Genomic DNA, 18,735 nt, shown 5'->3' with positions numbered 1-18,735 from the left:
ATTATATTGTAGATGATGATGATAAAGAAGATGTTTCAAGAGAAAAAAATAAATATTATAGATTTATCTATTCAAGACTCTAAATAGACAAGTGATACAAAAATTATCAATATTAAAAATTTATTTATTCGCTTTTTTTTTATCTGTTACTCTTGAATTGTATAATAGTTTTTTTGAACTGTGTTTGGAGTTTAACTTTATTTTAGTGTGAGTTTATTTAGATTTGAATTAAAAATAATTGTAATTTTTTTATTTTTAAAAAAACTTAACCCACTAAATAACGAATCCGTAACGAGTGAACAAGATGATTCAGTTTTGACATATAAACATTGAAAATCATAACATTATTGAATGTTGTGATTTTCGAATTTCCAGTTATTTTTTTTAAGCTTTACTCTTATATCTAATGTGCTATATATCGCATATCAAAAGCTGATAATATAAAATCATGCACCTGATTCTTTAAAGAAGCATTCCCAGCAATGACAACTACCAACACCAACCACGAGCTATTTCGAAGCACTACCTGCAAGCTGCCTCGAACACCCCAAACTGCCTCAACAAATATCCATCTCAAATCTCTCTTAACTTTGAAGATCAAAGAGGAAAACAATGGGGTGGAGTGCAGGGTGAAACACCCTCGAGTAAGTGCTTTATTTTCCAAATGCCAAACACCATAGAGCTAGACCGTTGACGCGACAGAGGTTCTCTATTTTTTCCCTTTTCGTTTTTCTTCGGTTCTTACCTGTAAAAGTTTTTGTAAATATAAGACATGTATCTACAGTGTAGAGAAAGTAGAATGTACAGTGGTAGATAGCGGAGATGATTAGAGATCGCGAGAGAATAGGTAGCGTAGTTAGGGTTTTCTAGTTTTAATTTCTATTCGATTCAGTCTCTTGGAGTTTTCATAGTAGATAGATTGTCTTTTGCGATTTCTAGTACATTTCTTGATGGAAGAAGGATCCAGCTGATTCTGGTGCAAGATGGAATCAACGGAACTTCTCCTAAGAACTTCTGGAATCTGAACTGGAAAGGAGGATGAACATCATTTTGTTGCAGGGGAAGAAGATGAATTATGATGATTATGACCGGAGGAAGCATAAACTCTGGAACCCACTCTTCAAACAGTGTTCGGTGACTGGATTGAAGGAGAGTAGATGATTCACTGATGAAGATAAGGTTGAGGCAAAGAGGATTGAATCAAACAGTGATGCGGTGAAGGAAACAGATGAATATGTGATGGAGAAAATGGAATGAAGGAAGTGGTTTAGGTGCTGAAATATGATACGGAATGTGTAGAGGAATGCTAGGAATGGAAGCCTAGCTAGGGAGAGAGGCTAGAGGAAACTCTCATGCTCTCTCTCTCGGTGACCTTCAGTAAGAAGAAAGTTCTGGACAGCAATAAAAAACAATTCTTCATTCAAATCAAAGGTAAAGGTTACAAGCAATGGAGCAAACTATTTAAAGGAGAAACAAACCTCCTGGTTCACGCCTATTTAGCTAACGTTAACTATGATGCCATGGAGCAAGTGCCCAGCTATGTAAGTGTGAAGAAAACATGAATAGCCACGTGGAGATCTCTTGAATCTGCTGAAACGTTTCTGAAGCTGCTGGTTACACATGAAAGGTGCTGGATGCACGTGGAAGATCACAGCTGGTGCTGGATGCACGTTAGGCTTCATATGGTGTAAAATTATGCCTTTTACTCCTTTACTTCTCTTGGCTAAACAACTCCTTGGCTGGTTGTTTCATGATTTCCTAGCTTTATTAAACTCTACAAAACACATAAACATATTAAAGAGAATTCTACTACGACTTAGAGAAAGAAAATTAAGAAAGAATCTTTAATAATCCTTCTTCACTTCCCTTTCTTAGCCTTAGTTTAAGTTGATACTCCTTTAAATGGAATGCATTAAATGGGTTTCCATCATTTCTTGTAACCTAGTTCTTCGGTTTCAATACGATTCTGTTCCTTTATCTTTCTTTAACGATATTATGTTTCTGGCTTTCTTTTAAATGCGATTCTGGTAGTTTACTTTGATGACTCTTGCAATTTAGGTTTTACTCCGTATCAATTCTTCATGTATTGTCTTTAGATTTCAGTTATGCGATTCTTTTCCTTGCATTCCTATTTCATTTTTTTGTACAACTTTCATTTGTTGTCGCTGATTCTGTTTTTCCCCAATTTTTTTTCCTTTCTGAGTTGTGAGATATCCCATAGATTAGGATTGATTTTCTGTTGTGTATTGTTGGTGATGATTGTTTCATTTAATAATTGTGATTGGAACATAGGTAGTCATTTCCCTTTGTTTTAGAAATAGGCTCTGATGCTGATTTTAGATCAATGAACAACTCAGTTTTAGATGTTGCTTTGGTTGGTGGTGTGAGTGAAAATTTCCAGTTTTAAGTTTCAGAATTAGGAACTAAAGACCCCAAGGTGGGTTTAATTTTCACAAAATGTCTTTTTGGAAGTGTGATTTAGACTCCCTTCACCAACCTATTGCACGTTTATTTCAGAGTTTTTATTTCTTCTGCCATGTTCTTTGAATTCACTCTTACTTCTGTTGTTTGTGCGCATTCCTTTACTTCATTTGTAGCTATTGTGATAGACTTAGATTATATTAATTTCTATTTTGTTCCTTCCTTGCTTGTGTTTCACATAAATATGTTTTGGTTAGTCAAATTGCTTTCTTGTTCTCTGTTTTTGTAAGAATTTTGGGTGTAGGAATAGTCGTTCTTATTTTTTTTACCTGAATGAGTTGGATTCTATGTCCCTGCATACATATGATTCCCTATGAGAATTAAATGACCCTAAAGTGGACATTCTTTATCAAGATGTCTTCTTGAAGTAGAGATGAGTTCAATACATGAAGTGTAAATCTAATTTCTGGTTTTCTGTTTTGAAAATTCTTGTTGTTCTTTTAATTCTATTATGTGTTGTTTTCATTAATAGCTAATTTTGCACTAGCTTAGTGGTTGATTCAATTCATTTGCATACTCCATTCTGCTGTGTTTTAATTCAAATTTTGTTTTCCTTGCTTTAGCATAGCATAAACCTCTACATACATTCCCGTTCTATTCTTTACATCTTGCATTCATCCATTAGATTTTGTTACTTATGCTTAAGTTTCATTTTTCCATTGCCAAGTAGGAATATTTTATTATCCCGTTAATCATTTAGGATCTTGCTGTTATGTTCATTGCATTAACTTATTCATCACATCTTTCTTTTATTTTCATTACACATGTTTTCTTGAATTAGATATTGTTTTTACACTCATACATCATTCAGTCATCATTTAGATTTAGAAAAGTAGACACATGCATAATTTTTTTAATTTTATTTCTTTTTAGTGTCCCCACCTTGCAATACGTAGTTAATGAATTAGTAAATAAAACAAGATTAAACTTTACATTCTAAATTTAATTACAATGAGTCCTTGGATTGATTCCCTTGTTGCCCTTATACTACATCAGTGAGAACAAGGTTTTGTTCTGTGAACTAGGTTTTGTTATGTTCTGTGAACTAGGTTTTGTTATGTTTTTAGGTGACAAAAAGACAGTTTAATAGTGACCATAGGTCGTGAAAGAGAGCATGAAATGCTCTATGCAAACCATGGTGTACTCATGGATAAAAAAAAGACTTTTACTATAAGAGAGGTGGAGAACCATAGTTCTTTGTTTGATGGGAGAATTGTTAGGATAAAAACTAAAGTCTCTCTTTGAATAAAACAAAAGATGTACATGAGTTTATATACACATAAGATACTTCTACTTCTATTGGTAAGAGACCTTTTGAAATAATACCAAAAATAAATCCGTGAGGACTTTGTCAAAAATAGACAATATCTTACTAATACGAAGACCTATGTGTGTGTTGATCCTCCTTATACCTTCAAATTTGTTGTCTTCAACTCCATCTATGCATGATATTTTATATTTTTTGTGGACCCTAACAACCATTTACCAATTCTTGTGGCTGAATAGTGTTCTAGGATGCAAACTAGTAAAGTGAGTAGTGCTAGTTTCAATTCTCACTATCAACATTACGGGGAAGAAGCAATTCAAAGAATTCAAACAATTATAAAGGAAAGGAGCTTGTTATTCGGAGGCAAGAGATTGGAAAAGGTGATTTGTAACACAAAATTGCAAAAAAGGCTAGAGAATGTAATTTTACAAGCTATCTTAGATAGTATGAAACATGCTTTGCATGAGTGACACTTCGCACTTGAGTAAAATGTTTCAAGATTTAAAAAACAGTTGAAATCTAAGAGGGATCTTAGAGTTGCCTTAAAATTCTCCAATTCACATGACAAGTCGAGATTAAGTTATAGATATCTTTACAAAATCAATACTAGGAATATTTTCAACAACTACAAGAAAGTGATTGAGATGAAGATGAAAGGAGTTAATATTTATTTTAAGAATTAATAGAGTTTAAAACTTGAAATTGAAAATCCAAATTTCAGTTTATAACTTAGAATTGTATTAAGAATATTTACTTGTTAACACTTTATATCTTAATAATTTAAATTTTTTACATTTTTAATTTTTTTCTATAATTTAGACTAATAAAAATATGGGGACTTTTTGAACAAATAAATAGACTAACCGAGTATTTTAACCCTGTATATATATAAAACTATACATATTATTTTAATATTTTTAGTTAGAGATAGTGTCATAAGTTTTTATATAAATTTATTTTTAATTTAATAATATCGAATCTCTGTAAATGTTTTCAAGTGACCAAAAGAAATAGTTAGACTTAAATTTCAAATATATAACATATAATCGATATTTATTTTAAATTCTCATTAATTGTTTTTTTACAAATTAAATATCTAATGAATTAAAATTTCTGGCAAGTATACGATATTAATTCTCTTACTTTTACTTCCCATATGTTTATAAATTGAAGCACGATGTGACACAATTTGACGTGTTATATGCATTAAATATCTTATGATTTGAATACTGAAATGATACAATATCAAATAATAAAAACTTATGCGTTGATATATATGACAGAAAATAAACTGAAGACTAAAAATTATTTTAACATCACTTTAAAAATAATATAATATTAGACATAACATAAAAATAATAATTTTTGAAGAACTTGAAAACCTAAATTTTATAATTTATCAAATATTGAATTTCAAGAAAATTATTATGTACTGATAAAAATTTATTATATCTTAAAAATTTAAAATCGAATAATTTATTATCGTTAAACTAAGTCTTCATCATGGAGAGAGGCAGTACAATAGTCAAATAATGACACAATTTATTTCATAACTTTAAAAAAATATAACCTAAACATGAAGTAATTGAAGCCAATGTAGTTATCTCTATTAGATTTTTGCCGAAAGTGTCTTTCCTATTAGTTCCTTGTGCAAGTCTTCTTCAACATTTAAATTAATTGGTCCATATGTCTAATTAACACTTTTGGTCAAGAGAATTTGTTTAGTGGGTTTACGACTTGAACGAAAACTTTTAGTTTTGTTTTAATTTGATCTATGTTCAGTGACATTATTAACTATGTGATATTATTAAGAATTGTGATCAATTTTAAGTATGTCAAGTAATATTATTAAGATTAATCATCATAAATTTTAGATATTTTTTTAAAGATTGAAACTCAATCATAATTTTATCTTCAAAAACTAAAATAGGAATAAATTCAATTATAATAAATAAATATCATGTAAATTATTTATATATATTTTTATAAAGTGCACGTCTTTATGGATGATGATATTCTAATTAAGATATTTCTATCTCAAAATCATATGCATATAACCTATGGAGAGAGGCAGTAGAATAGTCAAAGAATGACATACTTTATTTCACAACTTAAAAAAATATAAGCTAAACATCAAATAATTGAAGTCAATGTAATTATCTCTACTAAATTATTTTCTAGCCGGAAGTTTCTTTCTTATTGGTTCCTTGATTGTGGAAGTCTTCTTCAACAATTAAATTAATTGGCGCCGTATGTCCAATTAACACTTTTGTTCAAGGGAATTTTTTTAACTACTGAATGAAGACTTTTGTTTCAATTATAATAAATAAATATCATGTGAATTATTTTTATATTATTTTATAAAGTGACATGTTTTTATGGATTATGATATTCTAATTAAGATATTTCCATCTCTACATCATTTGCATCATGTCAAAAATATTATTAAAGATAAAAATAAATAAATAACATTACATAAGAACATTCATTATCATAAAAATCAAGAAAAACATTTATAGTTAGATAAGCCATTCCAACTTCTAGAAAAACTTGACCAAAGGAAATTTGGTATAAGATAACATCAAATCATATATGGCCAAAACATGAGCACTCACGCTTTTCTTTAAGAAATCACAAAAAAATTTGTAATTTCAAAACGACAACTTTCTTACTTTTTCTTCAAATTTATCTGCTCATCTTCATTTGAAAACTTGAATTTTTAACTAAATTAACCTTATACTACACCTAAAACTTTTAATTAACCTTATACTACACCCAATGATTGAAATACTATTTAGTCGTGGCATTAAGCTGATTCAAAAACTAGATTTACTATTAGATCTTACACTACGGGATCATAAAATATGCAAGCATGAATACTAATATCACGTAACAATAAGCTAAAATTCTAAACACTTTTCCAGTTGCCAAAATGTAATGGATATCAACGGCCACTTACCTTCCAATACAACAACATTATTAAACCAATTCCAAATATTCAAAACCTTGAAGTTTTCAATGCATATATTGTCTCATAAACTACAAATCAGAACGACAACACATAAGTAGACTCTCATCAATAAGCATACGTTGACGAAGAACATGCCATAAACTAAATGACGTAGAAGTGAACCAATACCTTTTCAAACCAAACCAATTGCAAAACACTTATACCAGGATTGTTTAGATGACTGATACAATCTTTCCAATTAAGCAAATTGTCCCTTTTTGTTTTTGTCTGACTTGTCTAAGTAGAAATAAGACATGTTATATTTTAAAAGAATATATTCAATATTATTCAATAGACATTTCAAGACAACAAAAAATAAAAATATGTTAATAACTTTTTTTTTTTATACTTTTTTACAAACATGATAGTTTTTCGTTCGTTTCAAATATCCAAACCAATAAACTAATGAAGTATAGTTATTAAAAGAAATTGTTAACGTAGGATAACGGTAAAAAAAATGATAAAAAAAAATTAACGACGAAGTTATTACAACATGTAATGCATACACTGCTCTGGTTGAATTTGGATATTTTATTTATGGTCGAGTTTTAATCTTACGAATGCAGAAGAAACAAAAGAAGTTGATTGAAAGGGAGAAATTGTTAATCATGTGGTACTTTGTATCTATCTATATATATCTTTAAACAAGAAGCTCCATTCATCAATTCCAGCTACAGCTGTTCTTCCCCTTGTCTTTCAAAATTGATATAATATAGGGGAGAAAAAGAACAGCCACTGAGAATGAGAATGAGGTTGCTAGAGATGGTGACAACTTTTGTTCTTCTGCTGCTTCTTCGTCCTCCCTTTCTTAAAACTGTAGAATCACTAAATTTCAACATAACAAACTTCAACGACCCTGAGAGTGCACAAAACATGGCATACATAGGTGATGGCAAAGCCAGCAACGGCAGCGTAGAACTCAACATTGTGGACTATCTTTTCCGCGTTGGAAGAGCCTTGTACGCAAAACCTCTGCACCTGTGGGATCAAGCATCGAATGTTCTCACAGACTTCACCACACACTTCACTTTCTCCATTGACAGAGCCAAAAACGGCACCTATGCCGACGGTTTCGCCTTCTACATCGCCCCTCATGGCTACCCGATTCCTCCCAACTCAGGTGGTGGCACTTTTGCCCTTTTCAACACCACCTCCAACACCTTTATTCGCCACAACCACGTCCTCGCGGTTGAATTTGACACTTTCAATGGCACCATTGACCCTCCCATGCAGCACGTTGGCATAGACGATAACTCTCTCGTCTCCGTGACTTCTGCCAAATTTGACATTGACAAAAACCTGGGAAAGAAATGTAACGTTTTGATAACCTACACTTCTTCCAGCAAGACCCTCTTTGTGGCTTGGTCCTTCAACGGAACAGCAACGTCACACTCCAATTCTTCACTTTCTTACACGATTGACCTCATGGAAATTCTACCAGAGTGGGTGGATGTGGGGTTCTCCGCTTCAACAGGCGAATTCACCGAACACAATGTTATTTACACCTGGGACTTTAGTTCAACGTTGAATTCGGATGCTTCGGATAATTCCTCCGGTGGCGGGAACGGAAAACGAAACGTTTGGGTGATTGCTGTGGCGACTTCTTCGGCGGTCTTGGTGGCCGTGGTTGTGAGTGTTGCAGTCTGGGCAATGATGAGGAAGAAAAGAAGGGATAAGGTTGATAAGAGTAATGATGGTGAAGGTGGAGCCAACTTGGTTAAGTTTGATTTGGATAGAGCAACTATACCAAGAAGATTTGATTACAGAGAACTACTTGCAGCCACCAACGGATTCGCAGATGATAGAAAGCTTGGACGAGGAGCTTCGGGACAGGTTTTCAAAGGGGTTCTGAGTGATTTGGGGAGGGTTGTTGCGGTGAAAAGGATTTTCGCTAAGTTTGCAAATTCAGAGAGAGTTTTCATCAATGAGGTTAGGGTCATAAGCCGTCTTATACACAGAAACTTGGTGCAGTTCGTAGGGTGGTGCCACGAGCAAGGTGAGTTTCTGTTGCTTTTTGAGTACATGCCTAATGGAAGCCTCGACACTCATCTCTTTGGGGACAAAAAACCTTTGACCTGGGATGTTAGGTGAGTTCGATAACATAGATGCTATTTTCTTCAATATATTTTATTACCTTGCTGTTCGGAATATAATATATTTCAAGCTAAAATATATTACCTGTTTGGAACATTTCAAATAATTACCATGTGTGTTTTGCATCACATCTGACACCACTTAAAAGAATAAATTCTCCATCTTTTGTTATGAACATGAAAATAAGAAAATATATAATTAAATAAACATAGGCAAACAAGCATTGATTTTCTTGCATTACAAGTACATGCTTCTTTCTCTCGTTTAATCCCAATTCTCCCGACAGGTACAAGGTAGCATTAGGAGTGGCTTCAGCAGTTCGTTATCTTCATGAAGATGCGGAGCAGTGTGTTCTTCACAGGGATATTAAGTCAGCAAATGTGTTGTTGGACACAGATTTTAGCACCAAGCTTGGAGATTTTGGAATGGCAAAGTTTGTGGATCCAGGGTTGAGGACTCAAATGACAGGGGTGGTGGGGACTTTCGGGTACCTTGCCCCAGAATACATCAACGGACGTAAGGCTAGCAAGGAATCAGACATTTACAGTTTTGGGGTTGTGGCTCTTGAGATCGCATGTGGAAGGAGGACTTACCATGATGGAGAGTTTCATGTGCCTCTGATGAACTGGGTGTGGCAAGAGTATGTGAAAGGGAATGTGATGGATGTTGTTGATGAGAGACTGAACAAAGAGTTTAATGTGGATGAAATGAGAAGCTTGATCATTGTGGGATTGTGGTGTACTAACCCTAACGACAAGGAAAGGCCAAAGGCTGCACAAGTGATAAAAGTTCTTGAGTTAGAAGCACCATTGCCAGAGCTTCCACTTGATATGCATGACCGTCTTCCTCCTTCTCTAGTTAAATATTCAGAACAACCTAATTTTCAGTCCGTTCAGACACTACCTTTCACCGACAGCTTTATAAGTGTTGGACGTTAATTTGGTAACGCAACCTTTGAATTCATGTCGGAAGGAATTAAGTTGTGTACTTTTTCATGCAGATTTTCGTTTCGTTTTGTGATTTCTTTTACTTTTGTGAGAAGTTGTTAAATGGCTGTCAAATATAAGCAATTAGCTGTGTAAGATAATTTCCTTTAAATAAAGTTTGTTCGTGATTAATGATCTGTTATATACATGTAAATGGGTTGAAGATAATTTCATTTTGAAAGTTTGTCTCACGTTGTTCTTAAGACTTATACTAATTGATTAACTCAATTAGAATTGATATCTTATTTTGTTCTTTTTCTTTAAAGGACAGAGTTTACACAGAGGATTGTTTTTCGTTAAGAATTGAGAAATTTTAATACATTTTTAAATTTAGATACTCTTTATCTATAACCTATTGTTATATATTTTTCTCTATTAATTTTTTTTTCTCTCACTTTGCACTCCAAATATTCTATACCTACAACAAATTGCATATCACAATCGATGATATGCTATTTTTAGGTTTAATAGCCAATTTAGTCCTCACTTTGGTTGAAAAATCTCAATTTAGTCCCTCGTTATAAAAGTGTTTTGAATTAGTCCTAACTTTTAAAATAGTGGGTCAGATTGGTCCTTTCTGTTAAATATAAGTTAACAAAATTAATGGATGATGATGTGACACAACTTAAAGCTAACGAGGGACCAATCTAACACATCAGCTTTAAGCTGTGTCACATCATCATCCATTAATTTCGTTAACTTATATTTAACGAAAGGGACCAATCTGACCCACTATTTTAAAAGTTAGGACTAATGTAAAACACTTTTATAACGAGGGACTAAATTGAGATTTTTCAATCAAAGTGGGGACTAAATTGGCTATTAAACCCTATTTTTACTTAGAATATCACATGACTAACGACGAGGAAATGGATAAAAAATAAATCACTCAAAAATATTCCTGGAGTATTAGAGCCATAATAACTAAGGAATATATGAAGAGTGGGAAAAAATACTTTACAATTTAAAAAAAAAAAATATTGGTAGGAAGATGATTAAAGACTTTAAGAAAAAAAATTAAAACTAATTGATTTTTCCGTACAGAGAATCTTATTTCATATACAAAATTAAACAATTTTCAACTTATAGAAACTAAAACCTTTGTTTGGTTTTAATGATAGAATTAAAGTCACTAGGTCTAAACTTTTAATCATAAAATATAAAACTTGGAAAGAAACATTTATTCACTTGCACTAAAATGTCTATTAACATAAGCTAAACTTATTCAAAGATATGTTACATTGTAAATTGATTCATGGAAAAAAGAATAATAAATTTGAAATTGTTGTTATAGGACTAAATATATCCTTTAAAGACTCCAACAAACACTCGCTCAAAGCCTCTTAGCTTAGGATTGTGTTTATAGAAGACACCTCTGACGTTCAAGTCAGTCATGTGCATTAGCAAGTAGTAAATGTTAATGAAAAATATAATCAATTATCTCGTAAACTATGCTATTTATATTATTATTTATGGAATTTTTACTTTGATGGGTCTGACCTAGTTCATGTGGATAATTACCCAGATTAGTATTTAGTTAATCAATTTTGCTAATGATGTAGTCAATGTTTGCAATAAAGGTTGCCTTGGGGTTGACCATGCCGTCATGGTATGTTTTTATACCATAAGGGTCAAGTACATCTAGGCATGGGTGGTCGAAATGTACTCGGACACATGTGGTATACTAGTCTTCCAGACTCGATATGTATATACTCGAATCTTGATGTTGTTGTCACGGTGTCAGAATCCATTGTCGTTGTGTGCAAAAAAAATTGTATTTCTTTAGTTACCTGACCTTATGAGTATAGTAGCCTCCAATCTCGAGAAACATAAAGACAAAGAGGTTGTAATGATGAAGTGGCATGCTTGATTTGATGTAGAGATGAATGGTTTATAAGTAGTATAGGCATCGAAACAACGTTGAGAAGTTGAAGAGTTATGACCCCATGCCCCTTAGATATAAGAGATCCAAGGGTTGACATAAGGGGTGGAAAGACAAAAAGGTACACATATTTTACAATAAAGTGTTCAATTGTGTTAGTTGAGCACCTTGAACGTTGAGAGATTACTTTGCTACCGAGTGAGAGAAGATTTATACCTTAAGAGCCGACTACTAACTAGTATCACTAGTGTAAAATGTCCCTTCAACGTATACCATTCAATGTCAGACTGTCAAGCAGCCAACGTAAAAAATGTCTGGTGACATTGTTGTAAATAAAATCAGCAATTAGACATTGGTTACCTAATAAAGAAATGTCATAAATCACTTAGACGTCGGCTAAGTTCTATTTGACATCATATGTTAGGCTTTTAGACGTTAGTAATCAATGGATCCAACGTTTAAAGGCTTTTAAACATCTGTCAATCAAACAACATATGTCTAACTATGTCGAGTCATTAAAGTTCTAAACCAAAAATACATTTAATTGCATTTCTGCACCAATTAGATGTGAGTGGGTCAGAGATGATCGACGTTTATTGGTGTTCAAATTAATAAAAAAATTATGCTAATAAGAGAAGGAGAGCATTGGAGTTTACAGTTGGAGATCATGTCTTCTTGTGAGTCACTCCTACCACCGGTGTAGGAAAATCTATTTGATCTAGGAAGTTGTCTCCTAGGTTTGTTGGTCCATATCAGATCCTACGACGTGTTGAACCAGTAGCTTATGAGATAACTATGCCTCCTTAACTGTCCAATCTCTATCTTGTGTTTCAGGTCTCACAAATTAGAAAGTATGTGTTTGATCTTTCTCATGTGCTAGAAGTAGAAGATGTGCAAGTTAGAGAAGACTTATTTGTGGAGGTGCAACCTGTTAGAATAGTGGAGAGACAAACAAAGCAACTTAGAGGAAAGACCATCAATTTAGTCAAGGTTGTCTAGGATAGCTGAACATGTGACTCTACGTGGAAGTTAGAGGGAGTTGTGAGAGAGTCTTATCCTCACCTGTTCTTTAGCAAGTCTGATTTTTGAGGTAAAAAATTTTTGTTGTTGGAAAAAATTTAAGAACCTAGAACATATAACAGACTAACCTTGTGAGTGTGGTTGGGTGAAACCCATTTGGCAATGACTTTGTAGAGTAGTAGAGACCACCACAAGTGCATGACTCGCTATAATTCGACATTCATACTTATATTCGGATGGTCAAGTCTAGCTCAATGATATGCTTAGGATATTTGCTTGATTGTAAATTAAATGTAATATATAATGTTTTATGAAACTTCATTTTTAATTCTTTTAACATTAACTTACCCTTTCTATGTTTTTTGTTGTATGCTCTTATTGTATGAATTTGAATGATTACGTGATGGGTGTGAACAGAGAGATATGAGATATAAGTACAACACAGAATTTAACACCGAGCGACGAGGGTATAAATGTATAGTTTGTCTTTGTTTAATTAAAATTTCATTTTGAGTTGAAATTGTAAAGATTCCTTTGTAGTTAAATAAATAGTCTTGATTAGAGTCATGTACATGAGGTTGAAATATAGTTATTTTGGATAATTACGCATATTTTATATAGATATTTGTTCTAGTTTATTAATTTTGGGATATTTTTTTAATAGTGTTTTATACTATTTGAATGATATGCTACATAAACTATAATAAATTTAAGTATTTCTATTAAAAAAATTAATTTATTAATTATTTAAAAATGTTATATTAATTTTTAGTTGATTGTTGGGTATATATATATATATATATATATATATATATATATATATATATATATATATATATATATATATATTCGTCGTTATATTTGCTAATATTGTTAATAGATATGAAATTTTATAATAATATAAAAATAATAATGGTTACGGGATTTTTTATTAGTCGTATTAAACGATGATATCAAAAATATTAAAAAGTATAATAATCTAACAATCTAACATGTTTGTAATAAAAACAATAAAATTTATTTATCATTTTACTTTTAATATAATTTTATTATTTTATATTAATAAGTTAATCTTATATAACACGTAATAAAAGTAAATAAAAGACTCAATTAATAAAAAAAATTGAACAGAAAATATTTAATTGTAAAATATAAATTTTTTGAATACTCTATAAATAAAACAAATTTAATATATGCTTAATTAAAAATACCTAAATCAAGAGACTTAAAAAAATGGATGACATCATGATGTGGTTAGTTGTATAGTATCCTTTCTCATATGTTATTATGTATGTATGGATACAAACAAGTTGCTCCCTTCCTTGGCGTTTTTTTTACATTATATTTGTCTAAGGATTAGTAAACGCCAGGCAAGCCATGTTCTGAGAAATACAATATTTAAAGCAAGCAATTATGAGCATAGACATTTGACAAGAACTTCTATACTATTAGCCCACGCAACTCCTGAATGTTAATTCCATATCAGTTACGCCAACAGATACACACATCATTTCTTTGTTTTCCTTCATCTGCATTTCATTATCAAAAACATAATGCTGTCCAGTTCAAATTAATCAAAAAGAGAAAAGAAAAAACTTGCTCTTCAATTCTCAAGATCTCAAAGCATCCAAATATCCTATCTTCCCTTTCCTTCTTTACCTTATTGTTCTTTCTTCTCTAACTAACTACAGATCTGTGACAGCCCTGCAAATAAAATTAAAAAACAAAAAATCTGACATAATGAATGAGCTATGGATGCACATGATTTTAAGAGTGAGAGAAAGAAAAACATACACGGTCATGCCTGCAAGAGCATCTATGAAACTGAGTGATCAGTAATATAATATCATATATTGTCAAGAAGAAAGTTCCATGATTAGGATAATATTATTCTTGATTTCACTGCAACAACACCTGCAATTTTTTTTTCTGAATAACTTCAAGCAACGCCACTAATTAAATTTTTGATCCTGTCACATTAAGATGATAATAAAAAGTCTTCGTTGAGGGATTCGTAAATCATGCTATTATAATTTATGGTACGGGCATATAAACTATCCAATGTTATGTCTTGCCATTATCTCAAGCTTAGACTCAGTGGTAATAAACCATGTTGCCAACCATTGAAAATTTCCACCACTCGAAAGCTTTTCTTCTGTTCCTCATCCTCTGTATCCTTCCAATAAACTTGGCTCAACCACTTTCCTTCACCATAGCTAACTTTAACGACACTAAAAATGCAAGCATCGTTGGATACGCCGGCGTGGCCAAGGTTGAGGACGGATCTGTTGTGCTCAACCCAATCATCGAGAATGGAAAGGGAAGAGTCATTTATGGCCAACCTTTACGCCTAAAAAACTCTTCTGATGGACTTGCCACTGACTTTTCAACTCGTTTTTCATTCACTATCGACGCAACAGTAGCCAAATACGGTGATGGCTTTGCCTTCTTCTTGGCACCCCTTTTATACCAGATTCCGACCGCCACTTCTAATGGCTCCCTTCTCGGCCTATACGATGCCACCCAAAGTAACATCATTGCTGTCGAATTTGACACTTATTTAAACGAGTTAGACCCACCAGTGCAACACGTAGGGATCAACAATAACTCTGTGGCATCTCTCAATTATAGCAAGTTTGATATTGAAAACAACTTAGGGAAGATGGTGCATGCTTTGATAACTTACAATGCTTCTTCCCAACTCCTGGCTGTTTCGTGGTCCTTCGATGGAACTAAATCTTCTTCTACTCCTAGCGGTTATCTTTCGTACAAGATCGACCTGTGGGAAGTCTTGCCGGAGTGGGTCAATGTTGGGTTTTCGGGTTCAACTGGATCGTCCACTGAGAAAAACGTGATCCATACCTGGGAGTTCAGTTCAAACCTAGATCTTAATTCTACGCATGGAGTGGAAGGTGACATCGCAACCAAATGCAAGGTTCAGGTCAAGATAGTAGTTATTACAGTAATTTGTTCTGTTGTTTTTGTGCTTGTGGTTATTAGTATTTCTTGGTTGATTATCAAAAGGAGAAGAACAGAGGATGGTTTTGGTTTAGATAGAGATGTCATGCCTAGAAGGTTTGGTTATGAGGAAATAGTTGCAGCCACGAACGGGTTTGCAGATGATAGAAGGCTGGGAGAAGGAGGCTCTGGACAAGTTTACAAAGGGTTTCTGGGAGATTCAGGGCGCGTGGTTGCTGTGAAAAGGATTTTTTCTGATGTCGAAGATTCTGAGAGAATATTTAGAAACGAGGTGAACATTATAAGTCGTCTTATACATAGAAACCTTGTGCAATTCATGGGGTGGTGCCAAGAGAAAGAAGAGTTATTACTGGTTTTTGAGTACATGAGTAATGGAAGCCTTGACAATCATCTGTTTGGCAACAGAAGAAGTTTGACATGGGATGTGAGATACAAGATAGCATTAGGTGTGGCTAGAGCACTTCGCTATCTTCATGAAGACGCGGAGCAGAGTGTTCTTCATAGGGACATAAAATCAGCTAATGTTTTGTTGGACACAGATTTCAACACAAAGATTAGTGACTTTGGGATAGCAAGGTTGGTGGATCCAAGATTGAGGACTCAGAGGACAAAGGTGGTGGGGACATATGGGTACCTAGCTCCAGAATATATAAACGAAGGGAGGCTTAGCAAAGAATCAGACATGTACAGTTTTGGGGTTTTGGCTTTGGAGATAGCATGTGGAAGGAGGACTTACCAGGATGGCGAAGATAATCATGTGCCTTTGGCGAAATGGGTATGGAAACATTATGTGGATGGGAATATTTTGAATGCTGCTGATGAGGAATTGAAGATGGATTTTGACATATATGAAATGAAATGCTTGCTCAATGTAGGAATATGGTGTACCCTTCAAGATCACAAGGAAAGGCCAACCTCAGAACAGGTTATAAATGTTCTTAAACAAGCAGTGCCCTTGCCGATGTTTTCTGCAAAATTCTCTAATAATGGGCAACCGGATCCCTTTGAATCGTCATCCAGAAAAGCATAAATCCTCCCATTTCAAATTTTCAGATACTCAAGAATCACTCCTCCTAAGGAGAATGTCATCGAGAAGAGTTAGTTCAGAGGAGCAAGTTGTAAATTCAAATGCTCATATAATAAAACTTTTGTTGTAAATTTACAAAGTGTACAAAATCTAAATGCAAAATTAAAACATGAAGAAACAATTTTGTTTTTCTCTTCTACCGTTTTATGTTTTATGGTGACTTTTTAAATTTGACTATCTCATCTATATTTTTATAGTTACGTATATGAAATTTTTATCTAATTCTTATCTCCATCTTTACATTCATCTTTACAATTTTATCTATTCTTTTACTATTCTCTTTAAATTAAAAAATTTCCGAAACTCCATCAAACACCATAATAGACTGCACAGATTATCCTCGACCTCTCATCATCAGACACCAGAAACTCCATCACCGTGACCAGGATCCACCGATTCACAGCGCACCTGCACAGTAGCAGATCCACCTCTCCACCGAATAGCGACAACCACTGCTGTAGAAGCGACATAGTTATGTGATTGGTATTTTAAATGTTTGAAAACTGTTTTGGTTGATATTAATTGATTCTAATGTGCACATTTGAATGTATGATTGAATTGGTCTATGAATAGCAATTGTTTTTACTTCAGACCACTAGAAATTTTAAATATGTTAGTATCTAGTTCAGTAGGTTATCAAGTTGATTTCATTATGGTACATTTGACCTCATATTTGGTGTAGTGAAATTGATAATGACTTTATGATCTTTATTATTTGATATCTTCAAATTGATAAACTTCATTCTTGATTGAAAGAATAAACTGATGTACAACATTCTACTATTGAATACTAGCACCATATGGTATGGTGAATATGTTTTTGGAGGTTTAAATCTAAGAGAAAAAGAGTTTGATAACAACATACTTTGCATAATTTTAATCGATTATGTAACTAATGTAATCTATTATAACAGAGTATTTTTCCTTATTTTGCATTTTAAGTGTGTTGATTTAATCTAATGGATTATATCATTAATGTAATCAATTATTTCTACCAGAATCCTAGATATTCAATCTGTTTAGGCCTATTTCACTAATCATTTTATGATTAATACATCTAGCACTAACATGTTAATGATTTAAACACTTATTATGCCATTTTGTTGTGCAAGGATGAAATCATTTCTTAATCATTTTAAACCATTCATCATCAAAAACTAATGTATGTGGAGTCTAGGCTCTCCCTATCAACAGTTCAGTTTCCCAACAAACTTAAATTTATTTTTTAACTTTCCCAATTCATTTACATTCACGGTGCCACCCATAGATTGTAACTTTCTCCCTTAACAATGGGTTCTTCTTCTTCATCTCATCTTAAAACAGACTCCATTTTCTCCCACATGTGAATAATTTCTTCCTCCCTCCATTCTTAATCACCTAGGAAAACAAGATGTCACTCAGTTCCAACCTCAATGAGCTCATATCCATGTCGTTACTTGTTGTTGCACGACGTCTCTGGCACCGACACAACCATATATATTCAACTGCTGATTTGGAATTTATTTTTGTTGAGAAACTGTATATATTCATCTTCCTAAAGAATATGAATATATTAGATTCTCAATGTGAAGTATCCAAAGATATATTCATCTCTTGAAGTCTTATGAATTTTAACTTGTTAGCATCATTAAATAGTTATGTTGAGAATAAACATAGGATAACTTGTTTGGTAGGAAAAGATTGTACATGAAGTTGTCACCACTGCTACCCTCACATGTGTCAAATAAAAGAAGGTAAATAAATCACAACACTTAGCTTTACCTCACTAACTTTTGTTTCTTTATGTTAGATATATTATCTTTATCTTTTCTTTATCTTTATATTTAATTAATTTATTATTATTTCTATTGTATTTTGGGCTTAGCACATATTTCTTCTATAATAAATATATGACTCTATTTGTATATTCAACACAAGGAAGATTAATCT

General features: G+C 32.8%; 1 protein-coding gene and 1 pseudogene across 1 annotated transcript; both read left to right on the top strand.

Moving 5' to 3' along the window:
* Nucleotides 1-7,412: 7,412 nt before the first annotated feature.
* On the top strand, nucleotides 7,413-9,970 carry LOC124841937 (L-type lectin-domain containing receptor kinase IX.1-like). The gene is made up of 2 exons (XM_047318319.2): nucleotides 7,413-8,845; nucleotides 9,139-9,970. The coding sequence occupies exons 1-2, from the start codon at nucleotides 7,500-7,502 to the stop codon at nucleotides 9,788-9,790; spliced, it is 1,998 nt and encodes a 665-aa protein (XP_047174275.1). The 5' UTR covers nucleotides 7,413-7,499; the 3' UTR covers nucleotides 9,791-9,970.
* A 4,265-nt stretch (nucleotides 9,971-14,235) lies between these two features.
* On the top strand, nucleotides 14,236-16,941 carry LOC124841946 (L-type lectin-domain containing receptor kinase IX.1 pseudogene; annotated as a pseudogene).
* Nucleotides 16,942-18,735: the final 1,794 nt, after the last annotated feature.

The sequence above is a fragment of the Vigna umbellata genome, chromosome 1, assembly GCF_029865625.1.
Source record: "Vigna umbellata cultivar VRB3 chromosome 1, Vumbellata_1.0, whole genome shotgun sequence".
NCBI lineage: Eukaryota > Viridiplantae > Streptophyta > Magnoliopsida > Fabales > Fabaceae > Vigna > Vigna umbellata.
The sequence above is the reverse complement of the archived record's forward strand: the minus strand, read 5'-3'. Positions and strand labels throughout refer to the sequence as shown.

Excerpts from the sequence above, each read along its gene's own strand:
- LOC124841937 (XM_047318319.2), top strand. The coding sequence starts at position 7,500 with ATGAGAATGAGGTTGCTAGAGATGGTGACAACTTTTGTTCTTCTGCTG. Across the intron at positions 8,846-9,138 it reads CCTTTGACCTGGGATGTTAG|GTACAAGGTAGCATTAGGAG; the intron begins GTGAGTTCGATA and ends TTCTCCCGACAG.